Genomic DNA, 22,488 nt, shown 5'->3' on the forward strand with positions numbered 1-22,488 from the left:
TCACCTTCCTTGCACCAGCTTATTCACTCGATAGACCGAGGATTCCTTATAACCTGACCCTCTTTTCTACATTCCAACAAACCTAATTAAACACTAAACACGATATAAATTGTTAATCCGTCACCTAGTATTTTTTTCGCAAACAGAGATCCGCTACCCAAGCTGTTAATTCTAGCAGCTCCATAGACGTGTCCTCTTCTACAAACAGTGTTATTTCTTTCATCAGTGTAATTAAAGCATTTTCCGTTGAAAACATGACATGTTACCGTCTTCCGTTCGAAACAAATCTAAATACTGATTCATAATCTCCTGCTGTTCAGCACTCAGTTGCCTTGTTACAAGAATCAATTCCTCCTTCGCGCGCCTCCTTCCTTGGCTTTCTCCTCTCACCACCTGTCATAGGGGCACAGAGGTGGGCCCCACAGCTCACTATGTGTAGGACCCCAGCTTCACCTCACAGATGAGGCTCAGCAAAACTGGAATCAGCCTAGCGTTGCTTGTGTGTCCGTTTAGGAGGGATGTGGCCGAGTGCTGGAGTGTTCCTGGTTCAGAAGGACCGAGGCTTGTTTGTATGTAGTCCCTTCCTCTCCCTAGTGGCACATTGAGGAAAAAGTGATGGGCTTAATGCAGTCCACAGTGGCTACCTGTTGTTGGGATTAGTTTAAGCATTCAAGCAAGCAGCTGAGATGAATTCAAATATTACATCCATCACTTTTTGGGAGTCCCTAAGACCAATGTGCGTGACGCCACCCTCCCTCAGTAGCAGGGAATGCCTCTCTGCTTATGCAGCCTGGTCAGAGCTCTAAGTCTAGCCTGATCCCCGTTTAATAAGCTCATCCTACAAAGGTACTTCACAGTGCTCATCATCGCCAAAGCTGCGTGTTGGCAAACAGTTCTGGAAAGAAGAAAGCACTTAACAAGTAAGAGTTAGGTGTCCCAGCAAATGATGCAGGGTATTTCATCATTTCACACTTTCTCCCGGCCATTACCTCAGATACTAGTGATTGCAATTTTACTAAACTATACTGTGGTAACATGAACTTCCTTGCCTCAGAGTCTAATTTGATCCCCGAAGACCAGTCTCATGATCTGCCCTTCAAACAGCAGCCTAAACGTATCTAAACAAACAGATCTTAGGGAGCGGAAAAAGTTGCCCCTAAAGGTGTTCTGGCTCTTGTGATTCAGCTTGTGTGGGTGGTAATAGGACGGTATGAAGTCATTATGGGGATATATTGAAAAAGTCAGGGTTTGAAGGATTTGTAGGACAATGTGTGGTCTCATAATAAGGGGATAAACAGAGGTAATGAGTTCCAAAGTTAAGGGATAAGCTGCAGGAACGCTTGCTGCCAGTTTGTTGGCATAGGATTCTTGGAACTAAGAGTAAGAATGTGGAGGCGAAGTGAAGAGTTCAGGGATGCTTGTACAGCATCAGTTTGGCATTAAGATAAGACAAGTTCCATGAATAGTGTGATGTGGTAGACACAGACTTTTAAACATAATGCATTTAGTTATGGACAGGAAGCACTCAAAGCAGAAATATGGATGTCATGATGAAGTAAAAAATTCAGACAAATTGAAGTATTTTGAGTTTGTTGATGATAGAACACCGATTTCGGAGGGAGTCCATGCCTGGAGTGCATTGCAGTAGTTAAGTCTGGATAAAACTGTGGCCTGGACAACTTTTGCACAGCATTCAAAGCTGATTGGAGCGTAAGTCCGAAAGCTTGCTAATTTTTGTAGACCAAGTAAGATTCTGATCAGTGCAGAAACCCAGGATTCCCACTTCCATGACACGAGTGAGTGATGGAACTAATTCACAGGGCCATGAGCCATATGACTAGAGTGCTTACCTGCTTTCCCAGAAGAATAATTTCGGTTTTATCGGTGTTGATCTAAATGGAATTATTGCTCATCCATTTATGAACTGTTAAAAGGCAGATTTGGAAGTTGATATTGGTGCTAACATTAGAATCAGAGAAATAAAAGATGATTTGAGTATTGTCTGCATATGTAGAAAAGGGCAGTCCAAAGGTACAAATGAGATAAGCCAAGAAGTGGCGTACAAATTTCAAAGAGTGAAGATGAAACAGGACCCCTGAGAAGACTCCCTGTTCAAGCTTGTGTAAATCTGATCTAATAGGTGGAAATTGAATTACCTGTACACCTTCTTACAGGAAGGATGAAATTCATTTGAATGCCTTATATCTCCTCCCAGTTTTAAAGAAACAATTGGGCAGGATTGTATGAGATTACTGTGTTAAATGCTGATCGAGTAAGACCTGGAGCAGAGCACATCCCTGATTTACTTGAATACAGATGTGATCTAGCACCGAGACGAGTGCTGTCTCAGTGCTGACCTCGAAAACCTCATCAATACTTGCTTATGCTGCAAGAAAGCAGGCAGTTGTTTGTCAGCTTCCTTCTCCAGGATCTTGCTTGGGAAAGAAAGTAACAAAGTAGGCCTTCAACTACTGAGAGTGGGAGCATCAGCTAAAGGGTTTTTTATATTAAAAAAAAGATAGAACTAGAGCCTGCTTCTATGCTGTAGAGACCTTGCCTTCCTGAAGAAATTGGCGGTAAAGAGAGGTAAGAGCTGAGGTGAGACGATCAATAAGATGATGAGCAGTGCAAAGATAAAGAGTGGCAAGCTGTATTTAATGAAAAGGCAAAGAATATAAGATGGTTCTCTTCTAGCAAAAAAATTTGGAGAGTGTATTGATTCCTATATAGACCGACTGTACTCTACTGTACTGAGATCAGTGATCAAGGTAAGCCCAGGAAATGTCTCCACATTGGCTTTTATTTTGCTATGTAAAAACAAGGACAAATCATCACAAAGAGCTTAAGAATGTGTGATCAAGGTGGAGCAGCTATCTGATTGTTAACTATTATCTAGACTGACTTGGAAGAAGAATTAGCCTGCTCAAATTGTGAGGTGACACAAGATGTTCTTGCTTGGTGGAATATTTATTTTGTAAACTTGTAGCATTTTTTGATACACTTGATGTTTGGGTATAGAATGATCTATGTGTCCGCTTCTGTTTGCATTTTTACGGTCCAATGTAGCTAAACTGAAAATATCAGTGTACCAGCGAGACGAAGGTCTAGACCTGGTAATGAGCAATTCTACAAGGAGCTACTTGATCTATTACATCTAAGAACCACTGATCATAATGTTTAATAAAGTTGTCAATAGAAATGTCTGGGGGTGGATGAGAGGCCAGGAAGTTGTGAGAACTGTGATAAGTGACTTTTGACAGGACCTTTTAGGAAGTGCCCAGGCAGTGGATTCTGCTTTTTTGGGCAGGAGAATTTCAAATGAAAAGTGAAGCCTGCATGGGCATATGTGATAACTGGAGAGATATCAACCTCTGAGTTTGCAAATAGTAGATCAGTAGTGTACCTGGCATTGTGGGTCTTTGATCTGACCCTCTTGGTCATAATGAGGGCATAGTATTAATTTTAGTAGAGAATGTGAATCAGTTCTTTCTAGGTGATGCATTGATCTGAAGGTTACAATTACCTAAGCACATAAGATTAGAATTGCTGAGATCAATTGTGATACTTACATTAGGAAATAATTCTGTAAAACTGTGTGCTGAAGGGGGAGGACAATAGGCTCGTGCTAAAGTATAAGTGCAGTTTCTAGACAACAAAAGGTGGCCAGATGTCGCACATGTATTGTGATCATGCATAGTGAAAGTGTCACGAAATTCATCACTTGTCCTGGTTTATGAGAAAGGATGGACTCAACAAGCTTTTATGTGTATAAATGTACGATTAAGTACCAAACTTTTCAAAAATCAAGTTGGGTAGCACCTATGATAGCCTGTGTAAAAGTTGTATTTATTTTTTTATCTCCTAGTGCCTCTGTATCAGTGCTTTCTGCATTCATTAGTGCTGTCGTCAAAGTCATTTTGGACCCCTTAATGGATTAGAAATTATAGTCCTGTTTCTATTTTTGTGAAATGTCCCTTTTTTTGGATTTAAAAATATGGTCACTCTACAACAATAGTAATATTAAGGTGAGGTTTTCGGCTTAAGAAAAAGTGCTAGTGGAAATGGTGTAAGAGAAAATAATTCTTTAAAAATGGCCAGTCCCTCTCCCATTGTTCCATGTCCTGGTAGGTGGGTTGCCTTTTTGCTTTGATGAGACTCAAAACCGACATCTGGCTGGGATGCCTTGTGTGTCCAGGTTTCTGTGATAATTTGAGTGCAGGACAAGAGTCTCTAATAAGATCAAAGATTTCCGTCTATGTTTTCTGAAAGATCTTGCACTAATTGGACTGAATTGGAGATGCCTGAAGGTGCAGGAGGAACCAGTCTTTATGGAACTAAGATGGCCTACCATGTCATATTCACTTGAAATATCCGATTCAGATGAAATCGAACAATTAGAGGTGGTATCTTTAAGGGTGAATGAATTAAAAGTGAGAAGGTGAGGAGGGAATTATGAAGAATCCGATGCCCGTGGGGGGCTGAAGAGGAAGTATGTGAGCTGATGTTGCTGTGCTGGCAATGACAGCAAGATGCATTATGTTTTCAAGGGCAAGATAGTTTCACAAGGGAGTTTGTGAGGATGAATATGATTATATTGAAACAGAAGGCGGGATTCATGAGAGCAATGAAAACAGACAAAACTTACTCTGGCAAATTGTTGAAAGAGTATGATTGGCACTGTTCACTTCTAGGTCATGGACAGACTCAGACAGACTTACTAGCAGCGCATACGCACACCGCATCCTATATAGGATGCCTTTGTGCAGGTCATGAGGAATGGAGTCCAGCAGTCTCGGTAACCTCAGCCAACAGTAAAAACATATTGGTTAACTAAATCCTGAACTTGAGCCAGCCACACCTGAAATTCATCTAGGCTTCTATGTAAGAAGAGCCCTAAAGAGAATCCGAAACTGAAGAACAATTGTGAAACAAATGAATCTAAAATTAAGCTAATAAAAATACCAACAGGCCCAACCCTCTGTCAAAGCAAAATGGCGCCTAGTAATAAAAGAACATACTAAGACAGTGAAGAAAAGAAATGGCAGAAGTACCTCCAAATAAAAGAAAAATAAAAAAAGGAGTTTACAGCGTGCCTTTTTGTGATGTCGAGCAGCAGAATTTACAGGCAAATCCACTCAGGAAGTCACACCGCATCCTCAAAGGGCTCGATTGTGCTGTTCATGAGGAAGCAAAGCTCAGTAATTATAGCGAACACAGCCAACAGTAAAAACATAATGGGGCAACTAAAACCCATACTGGAGTCCAGTCGCTCTCTCGCTTCTTCTAGGATCTCTGTGACAAAAGTGCTTTTGGGAAATAATCACAAACTAAAGAACGATTGTGAACTAAATCAATGTAACAAAAATAATTTTAACAACAACAGGCCAACCATTCACAAGCATGAAAGACGAAATTAAACATGAAGGAATGGAGCCAGGGTCTACAAATACAAGGAAAGTAACTGAGGGGCCATGGGAACACCTAACTCTGCAAACACCTTCTCAGCATTCTCTAACATTCCAAACATTTATTTGATACTTGCCCTGCCTTCCAAACATGAAGTCACATAGGTAGAACAGCAATTGTTCTAACTTTGGATTCCTTTTTAACAATCCCCATCAGGTAAATATTTCAAAAGCCTTGAACAGGTAATAAAAAACTTATTGGCTTCACCACAAAGGTTTTACTTTCAAATCCACTTCGAGTAGGTTAAATAATATCAGGGTGACTGTTATAAAATAAAGCCTGATCTAAAGTCAGGGATTGCTTTCCTTATCTTTCTGCCTGACTCCCACCAAGGCCAGTGCTTTCTTTACATTTAACATGACTCTGGGCTTTTCAAGGTGTTACTGTTGTTAAGCAGGACCCGTCGGAGCAACATTCAGTTTCAGACATAATAGTAATGCGATTTGTGGCAGCAAAGATCTTCAGGAGCCCGCGCTTCTGGCATCTTTCTTTTTTAGTTACTTCACAAAAGCTGAACAGAGCAACAAAAATAATTGTTTCCTTGTTTTATTCAAACCTTAATACAACAGTCCTGTGAGAGTGAGAACACAACCTTTCCATCCAAATTAGGTGCTTAAGATAAAATTGAGAGGTCAAGGAAACAGTAACATAAACAATATCCAATGAGAAAGAGACATTGATAGTGCTGGAGCATTTCTCCTTTGCCGGGTAATGCTTAATCAAGGTCAATGAATCTTTGGACCCAGCATAAGGGTGTGGAGGAAAATTCATCACATTTCACAGTGATGCCTAATGTGGTCACACAAGGAAAACATCAGTCTGCTCAAACTCAAAGTCATGTAGGCAGTTCTCAAGACAAAGTTATAAGGATACTGAATCACCAAGGGTTGATGTAGGCAGTGAAAGAGATTCACACCAACTAACATTAACAGAATTAAACATTCAACAAAAACAATGCCGAACTTAAGAAGAATCACCTGATCTGCAGAAAACAAACTGCTGTTCAGAATTAGAGCAATTTAAAGTCATCTACGTTAAGCACATTTTGGCAAGGGAAAACCCTAAAGATTAGCCATTCAGGGGTTAACATGTGCTGGGCTAAACACATGTGGGCAAAAAGGCAAAAAATATAAAAGGGACAAAAGGAATTTGGAAAATAAAATCAGGGCTAACAGGTCATTAATTAAAGTGGGCAAAAATAGAAAAGGAAAAGCGGCACCGTTTTAGAAGCTTGGCCAAAGAGTCTTCTTCTTGGGGCCCAGGGAAGAATCTCTAAATCTCAGAAAAAGCATTTAGAAGGGGCAAGGGCAGAGAGGACAACACCTCTCAGAGTCCAAAGGGTTCAACAAACAGAATAGGATGAAAATGTCTCTCAAGGGGAAACTGTGGAGTGCCGCAAATCCATCTAAAGAACAGTTAATTAAAGTTCACTGGGCAAGATGATTTGTCAATCCATCATTCCATATGATGCAGAAGGTGTAACTTTCAATAGAAATCAATCATGCGACACAGGCTGCAACACTGTAGAAAGTTCCCATTACCAACAGGTAGAAAATATTCCATCTGGTCTCATCCATGCGGCTCTGATACATTTATATATATTGACAATTCTGAATATTTCGGATTCAATGCCAAATTCCCAAGCTCTCTATGCGTAAAACAATAAAATATCTACTACCAAGCTAGTTTTCTGAGGTGAAAGGTTCACGTTAGCAAGAATGAATAAACATTTTCTGCACAGTCACAAAGCAGAGCCTTGCAGACCTCAATTAGGCGAATGCAATTAATTAAAACATCACATTCATCTATGCATTTAATGCACATTTAACGTTCCAAACCATTAATCAATATTAATGAGCTACTAGGCTTGTTCATGTTATAATGCATTCAAAACGAAAACGATACTGTTAACTTTTTCAAAAAGCAATAACAGATTGCAGCAATTTGTACATTTGCACATCACTTTTTAAAGACTTTTCATGTCAACTCTATTATGGTTTTAGTGCACACTATTAGGTTTCATCATGAATTATAACACAATGACGAACTAATTCTTTAAGCATGAAGTTAAAGAGGTATACCACATGTGTATCAACTGCTATCCTAGAGTGAATGCACGTTAATATGGCATTTAAGTGCACCACTTTACAACTAAACCATTCATACTGTGATTAACAGAAGGCATACACTGTCACGTATGGATGATCATTGTGACATGAGGGTTAATATTCAAAACTTCTGCTACATTGATAGATTCTGTATCAGATGACCTCAAGTTACAAAGTCTCAATGCTGAGAGAAAGGGGAAGTCTGACTGTTCATAATGGCATGCTCATCTGAATGGACTTTTAGATATTGAAAGGAATATTTGACAAGGTTGTAGACAGAAATTCATCAGTGTTAACATCTTCCTGATGCTCATCATGACTTTGATTGATCTGTTTTTTTCCATTAAGAGCTTCATGAAGTTTGATATTTTCCAAGGCACACATTCCCAATTTACCTGACACATAGTAGTGCTTTTCGATAACAGTCCAGGATATTGGTTTGAAACGAGTGCAGAACATGGTAACGGGTAGAGATCTTGCAAAAATACTTTATCTCCCATCTGAATATTTCTATCTTTGGCATGACTTCGGTTGGCTATCTGCTTGTTTGTTTGCCTGTGGCAGTAAGTAATATCGCTTACAGGGGGTGATGGAATAGTTCCAGATTGGAATATTCAAACTACTGTCTGTCACAAACTGGTTAGTAACATGGATGAGGGGTAGTACATTTGGGGGCATGTGCAGGATTATTATACTCCCATGAACTCTCTTTTGCCAGGTTCCAATTCAGAAATTTGAAAAAACATTAAAAGCCTCATAAACCTCTCTGTTGGCCTGTGGCCATGTGGGTATGATTTCTCAGTGTATAACGTTCAAAGATTATAGATTCAAAGCAAATTCATGACCATGAAAGCTATAACCATACTCTGTTTGAACTTCTGATGGAAGCTCATGCATTGAAAATAATTTCTCAAGTTTAGTTGTAACTTCATAAGAGGCAGTCAGCTATTCTATTTGCATTTGCATGTATTTGCTATAATAACTTCTAGCACATGTAGCCCATCTGGTAGATATACAAAATCTACAGTTATTCTTGACCAAGGTACTTAAAGGTTGTTTTGGTGGAGGTGAACTTTTTACTTCTGTTCACTGACCACCAATCTTCTAATTGCTTGTCAATGTCAAGGAAGCAGACCTATTGGAAGATTTACATCTCAGTCTTCACCGCTCCCTGGATGTCAACATGCACTAGCTTGAGAATGCCAGATAGCAAGTTAGCAGGTATTATAATTTACATTTTTCTTGTGAGAAGCCCCTTTGTGATCACTGACAGTTCATAGTGAATGTTGAAGAGTGTCTGTAGGGTAGTCCTTGCCTCCCTTAGGTGATAGGATTTCTCCTGGAGAATGTTTCCCCATTCATTATGTTTTGTATTTGTCATTGCAGTGGACATCCATTCATCAGCTTAAGTGGCACCAATATGGTCCTTAAGATTTATTGGTTTGGGTTTAGAATCATCCACTATGCGGGGTCACTATTGATCTGTTTTAGTTTCTTGTGTGCTTTCACCAGGAGTTATTGCCCTCAATTGATGGGACATGGTGGTTAGCAGCGTTGTAACCACCCTGGTTGATACACAAGCCTGAACAAATATTGATGCAACTGCAATATCAATTTTTCATTGTGAGGCAGTAGAGGGAATGGAAAAGACACCCTAGTAATACATGGCATGTGCTCCCTGTAGACCTTGACCTGGTTCCCATACAAATAAAACTGAGAATTACAGTATCCAAAGGATTTGCAATGCTTGAATGTCATTCTTCAGTCACTGTGAGAACACAGCTTGCATATGTTCCTCAGGCCTATTCCTTATAAATGTGGATTTACAGAAACAGTGTTACAGTCCATTCATTTAACAAACAGGAACATAATCCACAGCCATCTCTGTAGGTTTTGTAAAGTTAAAAAACTCCTGGTAGCTGACAGGGCATCTTTGGTATCTTACATTTCTCTGCCATTCTTCCTCACCACTGCAATGGAATGTCAGGTGTTAATAGGTTTCTTAGAGGCTTTGTAAGAGTGATCAATTTCTTGTCTTAATAAATCTTCCACTGTACAGCACAGGAGGTCTAGGCAAGCAGAACAGTTGGTGATGTACATACATGATTTATAATGGCATAACTGATTGTGGCCAGCTTTTACATTTATCCTTGAGAAGCAACAGGATCCACTTCCGTCTGATACTATGTCATTTTCCGTTGGTGTTACATATCACTCATGCTTAATGATCTCATGCCCACACATACGCAAACTTCACTAAGTTGTTTTGGTTTTTGTGAAACCACAATGCGGGAGACCCACAGAATGGCAAAAACAACAAGTGATGGACGGAATGCTGAACATTGTCAAACACTCACCCCCAGTCATAGATCTGGGTTTAATCCATCGTTCTTTTGCTCACCATGCCACCCCAGTTTGGACCCAGCCATATGCAAATCAGTCTTGACCCCGTTCCTCATGGGAACAGTCCAGACCGAACTGCCAAGCCAGGTCCTCACTGGACCGGAAACAAGCATCCTGGGACCGGTTTCGGGGTTTCACCCCTCATCAGCCAGGCTAGCTTGAATCCAGTGGCATGGGAAGCACGGGACCCACGTCTGGGCATACCCTTCCCACTTAGGGCGACAAAGCAAAAACAACAAGTGATGGACGGAATGCTGAACATTGTCAAACACTCACCCCCAGTCATAGATCTGGGTTTAATCCATCGTTCTTTTGCTCACCATGCCACCCCAGTTTGGACCCAGCCATATGCAAATCAGTCTTGACCCCGTTCCTCATGGGAACAGTCCAGACCGAACTGCCAAGCCAGGTCCTCACTGGACCGGAAACAAGCATCCTGGGACCGGTTTCGGGGTTTCACCCCTCATCAGCCAGGCTAGCTTGAATCCAGTGGCATGGGAAGCACGGGACCCACGTCTGGGCATACCCTTCCCACTTAGGGCGACAAAGCAAAAACAACAAGTGATGGACGGAATGCTGAACATTGTCAAACACTCACCCCCAGTCATAGATCTGGGTTTAATCCATCGTTCTTTTGCTCACCATGCCACCCCAGTTTGGACCCAGCCATATGCAAATCAGTCTTGACCCCGTTCCTCATGGGAACAGTCCAGACCGAACTGCCAAGCCAGGTCCTCACTGGACCGGAAACAAGCATCCTGGGACCGGTTTCGGGGTTTCACCCCTCATCAGCCAGGCTAGCTTGAATCCAGTGGCATGGGAAGCACGGGACCCACGTCTGGGCATACCCTTCCCACTTAGGGCGACAAAGCAAAAACAACAAGTGATGGACGGTAATGCTGAACATTGTCAAACACTCACCCCCAGTCATAGATCTGGGTTTAATCCATCGTTCTTTTGCTCACCATGCCACCCCAGTTTGGACCCAGCCATATGCAAATCAGTCTTGACCCCGTTCCTCATGGGAACAGTCCAGACCGAACTGCCAAGCCAGGTCCTCACTGGACCGGAAACAAGCATCCTGGGACCGGTTTCGGGGTTTCACCCCTCATCAGCCAGGCTAGCTTGAATCCAGTGGCATGGGAAGCACGGGACCCACGTCTGGGCATACCCTTCCCACTTAGGGCGACAAAGCAAAAACAACAAGTGATGGACGGAATGCTGAACATTGTCAAACACTCACCCCCAGTCATAGATCTGGGTTTATATGCAAATCAGTCTTGACCCCGTTCCTCATGGGAACAGTCCAGACCGAACTGCCAAGCCAGGTCCTCACTGGACCGGAAACAAGCATCCTGGGACCGGTTTCGGGGTTTCACCCCTCATCAGCCAGGCTAGCTTGAATCCAGTGGCATGGGAAGCACGGGACCCACGTCTGGGCATACCCTTCCCACTTAGGGCGACAAAGCAAAAACAACAAGTGATGGACGGAATGCTGAACATTGTCAAACACTCACCCCCAGTCATAGATCTGGGTTTAATCCATCGTTCTTTTGATCACCATGCCACCCCAGTTTGGACCCAGCCATATGCAAATCAGTCTTGACCCCGTTCCTCATGGAAACAGTCCAGACCGAACTGCCAAGCCAGGTCCTCACTGGACCGGAAACAAGCATCCTGGGACCGGTTTCGGGGTTTCACCCCTCATCAGCCAGGCTAGCTTGAATCCAGTGGCATGGGAAGCACGGGACCCACGTCTGGGCATACCCTTCCCACTTAGGGCGACAAAGCAAAAACAACAAGTGATGGACGGAATGCTGAACATTGTCAAACACTCACCCCAGTCATAGATCTGGGTTTAATCCATCGTTCTTTTGCTCACCATGCCACCCCAGTTTGGACCCAGCCATATGCAAATCAGTCTTGACCCCGTTCCTCATGGGAACAGTCTAGACCGAACTGCCAAGCCAGGTCCTCACTGGACCGGAAACAAGCATCCTGGGACCGGTTTCGGGGTTTCACCCCTCATCAGCCAGGCTAGCTTGAATCCAGTGGCATGGGAAGCACGGGACCCACGTCTGGGAATACCCTTCCCACTTAGGGCGACAAAGCAAAAACAACAAGTGATGGACGGAATGCTGAACATTGTCAAACACTCACCCCCAGTCATAGATCTGGGTTTAATCCATCGTTCTTTTGCTCACCATGCCACCCCAGTTTGGACCCAGCCATATGCAAATCAGTCTTGACCCCGTTCCTCATGGGAACAGTCCAGACCGAACTGCCAAGCCAGGTCCTCACTGGACCGGAAACAAGCATCCTGGGACCGGTTTCGGGGTTTCACCCCTCATCAGCCAGGCTAGCTTGAATCCAGTGGCATGGGAAGCACGGGACCCACGTCTGGGCATACCCTTCCCACTTAGGGTGACAAAGCAAAAACAACAAGTGATGGACGGAATGCTGAACATTGTCAAACACTCACCCCCAGTCATAGATCTGGGTATAATCCATCGTTCTTTTGCTCACCATGCCACCCCAGTTTGGACCCAGCCATATGCAAATCAGTCTTGACCCCGTTCCTCATGGGAACAGTCCAGACCGAACTGCCAAGCCAGGTCCTCACTGGACCGGAAACAAGCATCCTGGGACCGGTTTCGGGGTTTCACCCCTCATCAGCCAGGCTAGCTTGAATCCAGTGGCATGGGAAGCACGGGACCCACGTCTGGGCATACCCTTCCCACTTAGGGCGACAAAGCAAAAACAACAAGTGATGGACGGAATGCCGAACATTGTCAAACACTCACCCCCAGTCATAGATCTGGGTTTAATCCATCGTTCTTTTGCTCACCATGCCACCCCAGTTTGGACCCAGCCATATGCAAATCAGTCTTGACCCCGTTCCTCATGGGAACAGTCCAGACCAATCTGCCAAGCCAGGTCCTCACTGGACCGGAAACAAGCATCCTGGGACCGGTTTCGGGGTTTCACCCCTCATCAGCCAGGCTAGCTTGAATCCAGTGGCATGGGAAGCACGGGACCCACGTCTGGGCATACCCTTCCCACTTAGGGCGACAAAGCAAAAACAACAAGTGATGGACGGAATGCTGAACATTGTCAAACACTCACCCCCAGTCATAGATCTGGGTTTAATCCATCGTTCTTTTGCTCACCATGCCACCCCAGTTTGGACCCAGCCATATGCAAATCAGTCTTGACCCCGTTCCTCATGGGAACAGTCCAGACCGAACTGCCAAGCTAGGTCCTCACTGGACCGGAAACAAGCATCCTGGGACCGGTTTCAGGGTTTCACCCCTCATCAGCCAGGCTAGCTTGAATCCAGTGGCATGGGAAGCACGGGACCCACGTCTGGGCATACCCTTCCCACTTAGGGCGACAAAGCAAAAACAACAAGTGATGGACGGAATGCTGAACATTGTCAAACACTCACCCCCAGTCATAGATCTGGGTTTAATCCATCGTTCTTTTGCTCACCATGCCACCCCAGTTTGGACCCAGCCATATGCAAATCAGTCTTGACCCCGTTCCTCATGGGAACAGTCCAGACCGAACTGCCAAGCCAGGTCCTCACTGGACCGGAAACAAGCATCCTGGGACCGGTTTCGGGGTTTCACCCCTCATCAGCCAGGCTAGCTTGAATCCAGTGGCATGGGAAGCACGGGACCCACGTCTGGGCATACCCTTCCCACTTAGGGCGACAAAGCAAAAACAACAAGTGATGGACGGAATGCTGAACATTGTCAAACACTCACCCCCAGTCATAGATCTGGGTTTAATCCATCGTTCTTTTGCTCACCATGCCACCCCAGTTTGGACCCAGCCATATGCAAATCAGTCTTGACCCCGTTCCTCATGGGAACAGTCCAGACCGAACTGCCAAGCCAGGTCCTCACTGGACCGGAAACAAGCATCCTGGGACCGGTTTCGGGGTTTCACCCCTCATCAGCCAGGCTAGCTTGAATTAACTTGAATGGTGCCATCTACTTTTTAACTGTTAGCTTTTCCAAGTTTCTCTTCTTCTACCTCAATCTGCTGTCACACATGAAATGGTGTTCTCCAATGCTTCCAGTTCTGAAATGTCACTGGCTGAACAGAAGTGATACTGTTGTAAGAGTGAATTTCCTCATTTTCCAAATAAAACACATTTAACTAAAAATTGCAAATTTCAATGATGACTAACATGCATAGTAAATGCAAAGAAATTCTAGTAGATAATCACATTTGGGTCTTATAAGCAAAGCATGAATTAATATATTATATTGGTTTAAGTTAGCCTAACTGCTGATTTCAATATAAATGTCGACTTTACATGTTAGAGTTAAGAGGCCTATTTTCATGTTTAAACTGTTATTCTGCACAAGATGTTTTTCCTCTTTCCACTGCAGATGCTGTAATTTTCTGGAAACCTTCCGTTAGCAAGTGGGAAGGCATTTGTTATGTATTAGACAACTGGGAGAAGAGGAGATTGCAGCAAACACTACTCATGGGAAGAAATGTCTGAACCACATGATCTGTTCAAAGTTACAAACCAAGGACCTAGTTTCATAGTCCATTGTGAAGACATGAGAAACTCGGGAGTTTACCTGCTTCAGAGTTAGCTGAAGACTGATTAGTTCATGAGATTGGAGAATAAGAACAATGTTACAGATAATGTTTTGTAGAATTACATTAATTTGTGCTCCAAAGAATTGGAGAGAGAGAGCCTCTGTTTTTCCAAAAGCCCCCTACCTTTCTGAGAGCCTTTTTCTCCGGAGAATTTACACTAAGTTCGTAGAACTTGCTGTAGAATTTAGGAGGCCAATCTTAGAGATGCCTGCTTTGAGATGAGAATACCTTTCCAGCCTCTGCTAATCGCCACTGCTTGAGTGCTAAGGTATCATGCCTAAGCATTGTTATTCTCTTATCAGATCCCTTCATTTGGGTTTCTGAGCTGACACCTTACCTTGCTTGCTGAAATTGAATGCCTTTTATGCCCAATTTTCATTAATTTAGATTAAGGATTTTTTTTGCAACACACTTACTGCATTTTCCCTATTATATTTGTAATTCTGAATAATTCTTGTCTTGAATTATTGACTTACAGATCATTTTAATCTGCAATAACGTTGACTAAATGTTAATACTTACTGAATAATAATTGATTTGTAATTATTTTGACAATAAGCCCTTTAAATGTATACTAAAGTTCTTTGTCGATTCCTGTGAAGGCTGTTTGGACGTCAGTGTTTATGGAAGTTGATGTACATTATAGCTCCTTATCATATCTCTTTGTCGAACAACAATGTCCATAAACAAATGGCAGAGGTTATTTGATGGTTATACTCGATGATTAAGATATGAGAATCCCTGTATCTGCACTGTCTAGGTTGATAGTCTTGCCCTTGAAACAGCCAATTCCGTGAAAAAGATCTTCATACTCCTCTAACATGAGCAGGAATGGATACTGATAGCAAGCATTATGAGTTGTACTGCCTCTGATACTATGCAGATGAAGAGAGTACCACAGTGGCTTCATGTGACATAGAATCTGGCTTGAATGTCATGTTGACCATGTTTGATGATGAAAAGCCCAGCTTTAGGTTTGATAGTTGACAACTTCGGGATAATGTGGATGGATTGAACGTCTTTCCAGACCACTTTGTAAATGTATGAAACAGTGTCAATGAGTATGCTCATTCTTTTGTCCAAGGATGGACAGTCAGCACATTAGTTATGACATGTTCTTTAACCTTGCATCTCCTAGTGAAGATCTGCAAGATATTCCCAAAAGTAAATCTTGGAACAGATCTTATTTGGGTGAGAGAAATTTACACAATCCCACCTAGCTAAGTATTATACACTGTAATTGCCAATTACATCAAAAGTAGCCTAGGCCAGTCTAATATGTGAGTCGAGGCCCTACCTTGATTTGAGTCTTTAGGTATTGGGGAAAAAATCTCCTAAAAATGACTGAGAGTTGGATTGAATTTCCTACCACTTAAAATAATCCTCTTGATAGTTTATAGTTTGTCTAAAAGAGTAGTCCACACTGATTGATCTTCTGAGTGTGGGAATTAAATTGAACATGTACTCATGTCTAAACTAAGGAAACTACTCTTACCCAGTGATCTAAAGAATCTAACTAATGCCTGGAAATAAGTATTTTGTGATTAAATAATAAATTAGCAATTTTATTAGTTTTAGAAAGTTGTCTGGCAACCCAATAATTTCTATCCCCAGACTGCTTTCAGAGTTAGTTCTCCCATATGATAGCTGTGGTTCTTGTAAGAATATCATATTGCATCTGTACTTGCTCAAAATAAGAATTATTTGTCGAATGTCATTGCTGCTGGAACATGTAACACCTGTCATGACTTATTTTCTTAATCCGTGACGGAGAGGTGAGCATGTTAACAGAGAATGTAAAGAGAGCAACCCTACCAAAACACATCTACAGAAACACCTAGATTTTACTAAGTTGAAGTGTTACATTGGAGTGTTGCTTTTGACAGTGACATGATGTAGACCTTATGAGGTCTTAGAGGATCTTTGGGATTCAAATTTAGGGCTCACCTTCATCGGAGCAACAATGATTCCTAAAATGTTTTATAACATCATAAAGACAGACTTGTACAGCTCTGACAAGCTTGGTGGATTTCACAATATTTGTACCATATTTGTGAAGCAACTACAATAAAATATTACACAACGGGGACTGAGATCATTGTTGATGAGTAGCTGGTGAAGTTTAGAGTGCGATGACCATTCAAATAATACATGCCAAGCAAATATGGCACAAGAGTGTGGTGAAGTTGTGGAAGCTCAGTTATTCTGACCTAGATATACTAAGGACTTGCATTGCGCTTGCATCACAAAAGGTGGTGCAGGGCAATGCAGATCTTTAAGTGAGAAAAACTACGCCATGCAGAGCCACTTTTTGTGGCTCTGCGTGTCATAGTAAATATGGAGTAACTCAACTTAGTGCAAGTTGCTGCATTGTATTACTCTGTCATGGGCAGTCTTCCATGGGTGGATGTGTGAGTGTTCCCACACATCGACCCATGGTTTTTGATGCATTACCAGATTTACTAATAGTAGTAAACCTAGGAATGTTTCAAAATGCTACGCCTTCCCAAGGAAGGTGTAACAAGGAGACATATGTTTATTTCTCCTTGTTTTTTCTGCTTGCTATGACAGGAGAATACACCTCAGAGGATTGTTTTTGTGTAGTTAGGTGTCTCCCTACTGCACAAAAATAATCCTGCCTGCAATGCAGGTACTCTGTCACTACGGTACAATGGTGCTTGCGTTGGCACTTGGCAGCCACTAATGCGTCAGTGAGCGAGAGAGTAGGATGCACCATATCTTAGTACCCTCGCCATTTGACGAAATGCAGTGCAGCAAGTTGTCTTGCATCATCGCTCTGTGTCAAATGTAAGTAAATCTGCCCTCTATCCCAGACTAATGGAACCCATTAATGAAATGCAAATAATCAGTGAATTACAGTATGTGCACATCCTCATCACAGCTTTCATGAAATAACTAGAATGTCCATACATCGAGCACATGGTGCAAGATATGACAAATTTTGATGTGAACATTAGGTCTGCTAGAACGTTTCTGGGTTGTGCACAGCCGCTCCTGCCTCAACTTGTAGAAACATATGAATCAAAAGGTCATTCCTGCACTATGGCAGTACATAAAACCCACCAGATAGTGCACCAGTTTAAGAGTTTTGTTTGTAAGGCCACTCATGTGCTTAAGTGTTGCTTTACCACAATGTCCTTTGATAGGAGACATTTGCCTTATCTGAAACAGCATTATGTGTGGAGTAGAAAAATTACCCCAAAGATGAACAATGCTGTTGCTCAAAATGTACATGCATTTATTCACACCATTTTGTGTTGTGTTCTGCCATTGTAGTTTGTGAAACATTGTTTTTTATGTTCACATAAATGTTGGTTACTGCACAAACAAAAATGAGGGCATAATGTGTATTCAAAACCTTACGTGATCTGGATACTTCTGTGTATCTTCAAACGCACCTCATTATGATGAGTAAAACAAAAGTGGTATTGTGTGTCATTTTGTGATTCGAAATGTATTGGAATATAGGATGGGGTCCAAAAAGACACCAGATATGACATTTGTTTTGTTTGTAGTAGGTAAAGAGTGGCACTGTAGTGAGGTATGTTCTCAGTTCTGCTAAAGTCTGATTTTGTTTTCTTTCTTAGGTGAAATTAAAAAACATAGGAAGGATTTATAAGATACGAATAGGCCATGATGGATCCAGTGAGCAACCAGAATGGAAGTTAAAACAGGTAACTTACTCAATGTTTTATTGTTCCATTATATAACATACTTTTCTTCTGATCCTTGCAATTGTTATTACAGATTCATATATTTTTACCTCTGGTGGCTCATTGTTGTAAACCTTAGATTTTTGCTACATATCACGAGTAGTGCATTTGTGACATATTTTTTTTCAATGATAGTGTTTACGTAGGAAAATTCTTGCAGAATGGTAATAGTATCCATCTTGTTTGGTGATGGACAAAAACCTGACAACAATTCTACCATACTACAATATCTGTGGCCCACCTGTTCATATCGGCATATTTCCAATATAGAGGTTCCAGTCATGGAAGCAGGGAATACTTTGGAGTAAAACTTCCAGCTGAAAGGATGGACAACTTAAACATATTGGCCTGGCTGTAACCAAAGGCTTATTGCACCTGTTAACTTACTTCATTTCAGGATAGCCCCATTTATTGACCTCCTCATTTATTTATTTATTATTCAGGAGAGATACTATTAGATTTCTGCTACAGAGAAGGAAAGGAAGTATCACCATTCTTGTTAATTAAAGTCACTAGGGTCTCATTTAGATAGTGGTGTAACAAGCAATGTCTAAAAACAATTATAATATATATAACTCCAAAAGTCTATTTTCTACTCTCATAGATCGTCTTGTGAATACATCTACTGACATGGGTGGAAGTTGGTATTCTAGGGGAGAGTTTCCTCTGAGTTTGTGCACATTCACAAATTTACACATTTGTGGGAATTCACAAACTCCTCTCTGATGCTTACCTTCCAACTCATAGGTCAAAAGCACTGCAGTGGCACAAGGAAAAAAGTACCCTTGTGATGTTGAAACAACTATATTAGTATATTGGTTTATTCACCCCTGAAGTGCGGTGTGTAAGCAAACACGGCTAGGTGGTTAATATGATCAAAAGGAGAGGAAAGACTTTGGGAAAAGTATGCCAAAATGCTATATTCATGGTGTATATAGGTGTGAATTTTCAATAAGGCCATCTACTCATGTATAATTTCCCTTTTTATACCTAAGTGTGGGAACATTTTGAGTGGATATTAAGTTACTTTCAGCTTACTCAAAAAAATCGAATTCACTTTGAAAGTACATTTTTAACAACTTTGCTACCTGAGACTAAACTGTTTGAGATTTAGTTTCTCTCTCTGACCTGCTTTAGAGACTGAATACATTTCTTTGGCTGGCATGTTAATGACCCCACTCATGGAAGACAAGGTAGGTGTGGTGGCAAGCACGGTTTACCCACCAGGACGGGAGATAGGCTCACCTACAAGAACAGAGGACAGCTCTTCTTTTGACATGGAATTGCCAAATTAAGTTGTTAAAAATTGGAACAATTGATTCCCATAGCTATGTCCCACTTTTGGTCACCAGCAGAAAGTAAAAACAGTTATACCACTGACAGAGGGTAGGAAAGCTTACCTACGAAGGGGAGAGGCTAGAGGAAGAGCCAGGTCTCCTACAGATGGAGGAAGACTGGGGCCTTTTGTTGGAGGGACTCTGGGAAAGATTGCAGTAAAATGAAAAAAGAAAATGTTGAAAAAAAGGAGAAAGACAGGATTAGGTGGAGGGAATTCCACATTTACTGACTATTGCCCAGTCTAAGAAAGGTGCCTCAACCTCTCCTCCTCAGTACTTACCTGAACTTGGGAAGAAATCTTCCTGAACATTTCAGCCTGCCAGAAAAAAAGATTCACTGACTCCTTACTTATACTGGCACCCAGGACTGAAACTGCTTTCCAAAGGTCAAGTGGTTGGTCTCCTGTTATCTGCTACAGGAACCAACGAAACTGAGAGACACTTGACTCCCAAGAGGTCCAAATAAGGACAGGGGCCATGACTGGAGAGAGACCTGATTCCCAGAAACCTCACTTGAGGACCTGTAGCTGTAGGAGTGACTAGGAGAAACCTTCCCAGAAGTTGGAAAAAGTGGGACTATCTTATTTGTTTCCATCTTTGGAAGACTGCGACTAGGTGCTGAGCAGGGTGTACCCAAAGTGGACAAGAAAACCAACTTGCCCCGCTCTGAACGTTTTGTTGTGCAGAAAAAGTATTCAACAGGACCTTGCGTAAAAGTATCTAGCTTTGTGGAGCCCTGCTCAGCTACTTCTTAATTTGAGTCTTGCCCCACTGGTGTATTACAGGAACACAAAGTGTCTAAATCAGAAGGTAAAAGCATGGATTGGGGCAAGATAGCAAATCAACATCAGGAGGTAAGGGCTAATAGTGGTGCACAAAACTGGCTCGTAATATGGCGGGCAGAGTCGTGAAATCGTGGTGGTGGTGGGACCGCCTCTTTCCCGACCTCTGCCAGCCTGGTAGTGTTGAATTTCGGGCTGAATTACGGCGGTTTCCACTTAGTGACTCGTAATACGGTGGTCACTGGTCCGCCACCACTTGTTTTCTGGTGGCAGGTTCCCGCACGGCGGTCTTGGGCAAAAACCACCAAACTCATAATGAGGTCCTCTGTGTCTTTAACACTACGTTCACCCTAACCAAGTCTCCATTGCACTTGATGTGAATATGTGATCTATTCTCTGTTATTTAGAATTGCTATCACTATTTGCATTTTTCATAAAATTGCATTCACTCATTACGCCCCCCCAAGTTTGTACAGGTATTTTTTAAAGAATTGTGATTCCATGAATACATATCGTATGTGCCCATCTCTCTAAACTAGGGTTGTTATGTCACTCTATAGGCTCAATTACTAGACCTGCTTAATAGCATCACAACTTAAATCACCATTTTAATAATGAAACCTTGGGAACTGTACTGTTTGTTTTCAGATATGATATATAACTGCATGTTTTTCCAGAAAGACTGAGTATAGCATGCTGATTTTGGTGATCACTTGACCAAACTCTGGTATGTCCCAGTATTTACCTAACAACATATATAAGGTGAAAAAATCTCACTGTCAGATATCACTAAAAAACATTTAATTCTGAAATCAAACAGCATTTTGCATGGATTTTGAAATTTAACTCAGTACTTGTTGAGGCTTTCATTTACCAAACTGATGCTTTATGGGCCTTATAAATGTTTGCTTTTGTTGAACCATATGCACTTTAAAAATATATAGCAGTTTTTTTCTTAGGAAAGTGCAGGACTGGATGTATTGTGAGCTAATGGAATGGACAGCTATAGAGTCACTAACAGACACAGTTCTTTTTCTTTTCACTCAGTTCAGAAGATTCTTGTCTTACTTGCACCCTCACACCCTAATTGTTTCATGTTCATGAACTCTCCTCACTAATATCCCAGCAAGGTTGCTCTCCTTGAACCTAATAAAGCTTCTAAAGCTATCCTTAGGCCCGCAAAAAGAGACTTCTTTGAGCATACATGGGCCAACTTCCTATGTACTTGTAAGAGAAAGGACATCAAAGCTTTTTTTTAATAAAAAAACTGAGAGTGATCAGTCTACAACAGTGGTTCCCAACCTGTGGTCCGGGGACCCCTGGGGGTCCGCAAAGCCTTCTCAGGGGGTCCGCGACTGCTTAGAAAATTAAAAAATATTAACAAATATTGACAAATTAGGTCTCATGCTTCCAGTAATGGCTCAGTGGGGGTCCCCGGATTCCAATGATGATTCAGTGGGGGTCCCTGAGTTCCATTAATGATAAAGTGGGGGGTCCACAGAAGTCAAAAGGTTGGGAACCACTGGTCTACAAAGAATAAACACAGTCATGAAATAGGTCAAGCAGAGTGGCAGAACCTAATCTTGGAGCTTTACAGGATAGTTCGCCCTCTGTCTCGTATATAGCTTTTTGTTTTCTATCTGTTCAGGATTTGGCATCTGAGACTGAGATTCAGACGTTGATCAATTCCTTAAACAATTCTCATGCTCTAGGCTCAAACAGCCTCTTCAGTGGAGTTTTAAAGTATAATATTCCCTACTCCCCTAAGCTTCTCAAGTCGCTGCTTTGATTATATTTTACAAAATGGTAATATCTGTATTTTATGGTTGGGAGATCTTTCCTGTTTCCAATACACAAAAGAGGCTACAAAAAGGCCTATCACCATGCTTCATACTGGGGGCAAAGCTTTCACAACATTTTTGTTAAGCTAACAGGAGTAGTAATTTACTGGCATAAAGGTTCAGGACTGGGCCCAGGTTGGCTTCAAAGCTCATCACAGTGCTAGTGATTGTCTGATGGCCCCGAGTATGATTTT

The 22,488-nt window shown here is 41.9% G+C and overlaps 1 protein-coding gene across 2 annotated transcripts in view; it reads left to right on the plus strand.

Moving 5' to 3' along the window:
• LOC138282511 (oxygen-regulated protein 1-like) overlaps positions 1-22,488 on the plus strand; it is an 896,912-nt gene that overhangs the window by 620,636 nt on the left and 253,788 nt on the right. For both annotated transcript variants that reach the window (XM_069220189.1, XM_069220190.1), the window contains one exon: positions 18,209-18,295. In XM_069220189.1, coding sequence (XP_069076290.1) covers positions 18,209-18,295 — 87 coding nt within the window. The remainder of the gene's footprint in view (positions 1-18,208; positions 18,296-22,488) is intronic.

The sequence above is a fragment of the Pleurodeles waltl genome, chromosome 2_2, assembly GCF_031143425.1.
Source record: "Pleurodeles waltl isolate 20211129_DDA chromosome 2_2, aPleWal1.hap1.20221129, whole genome shotgun sequence".
NCBI classification, from domain to species: Eukaryota; Metazoa; Chordata; class Amphibia; order Caudata; family Salamandridae; genus Pleurodeles; species Pleurodeles waltl.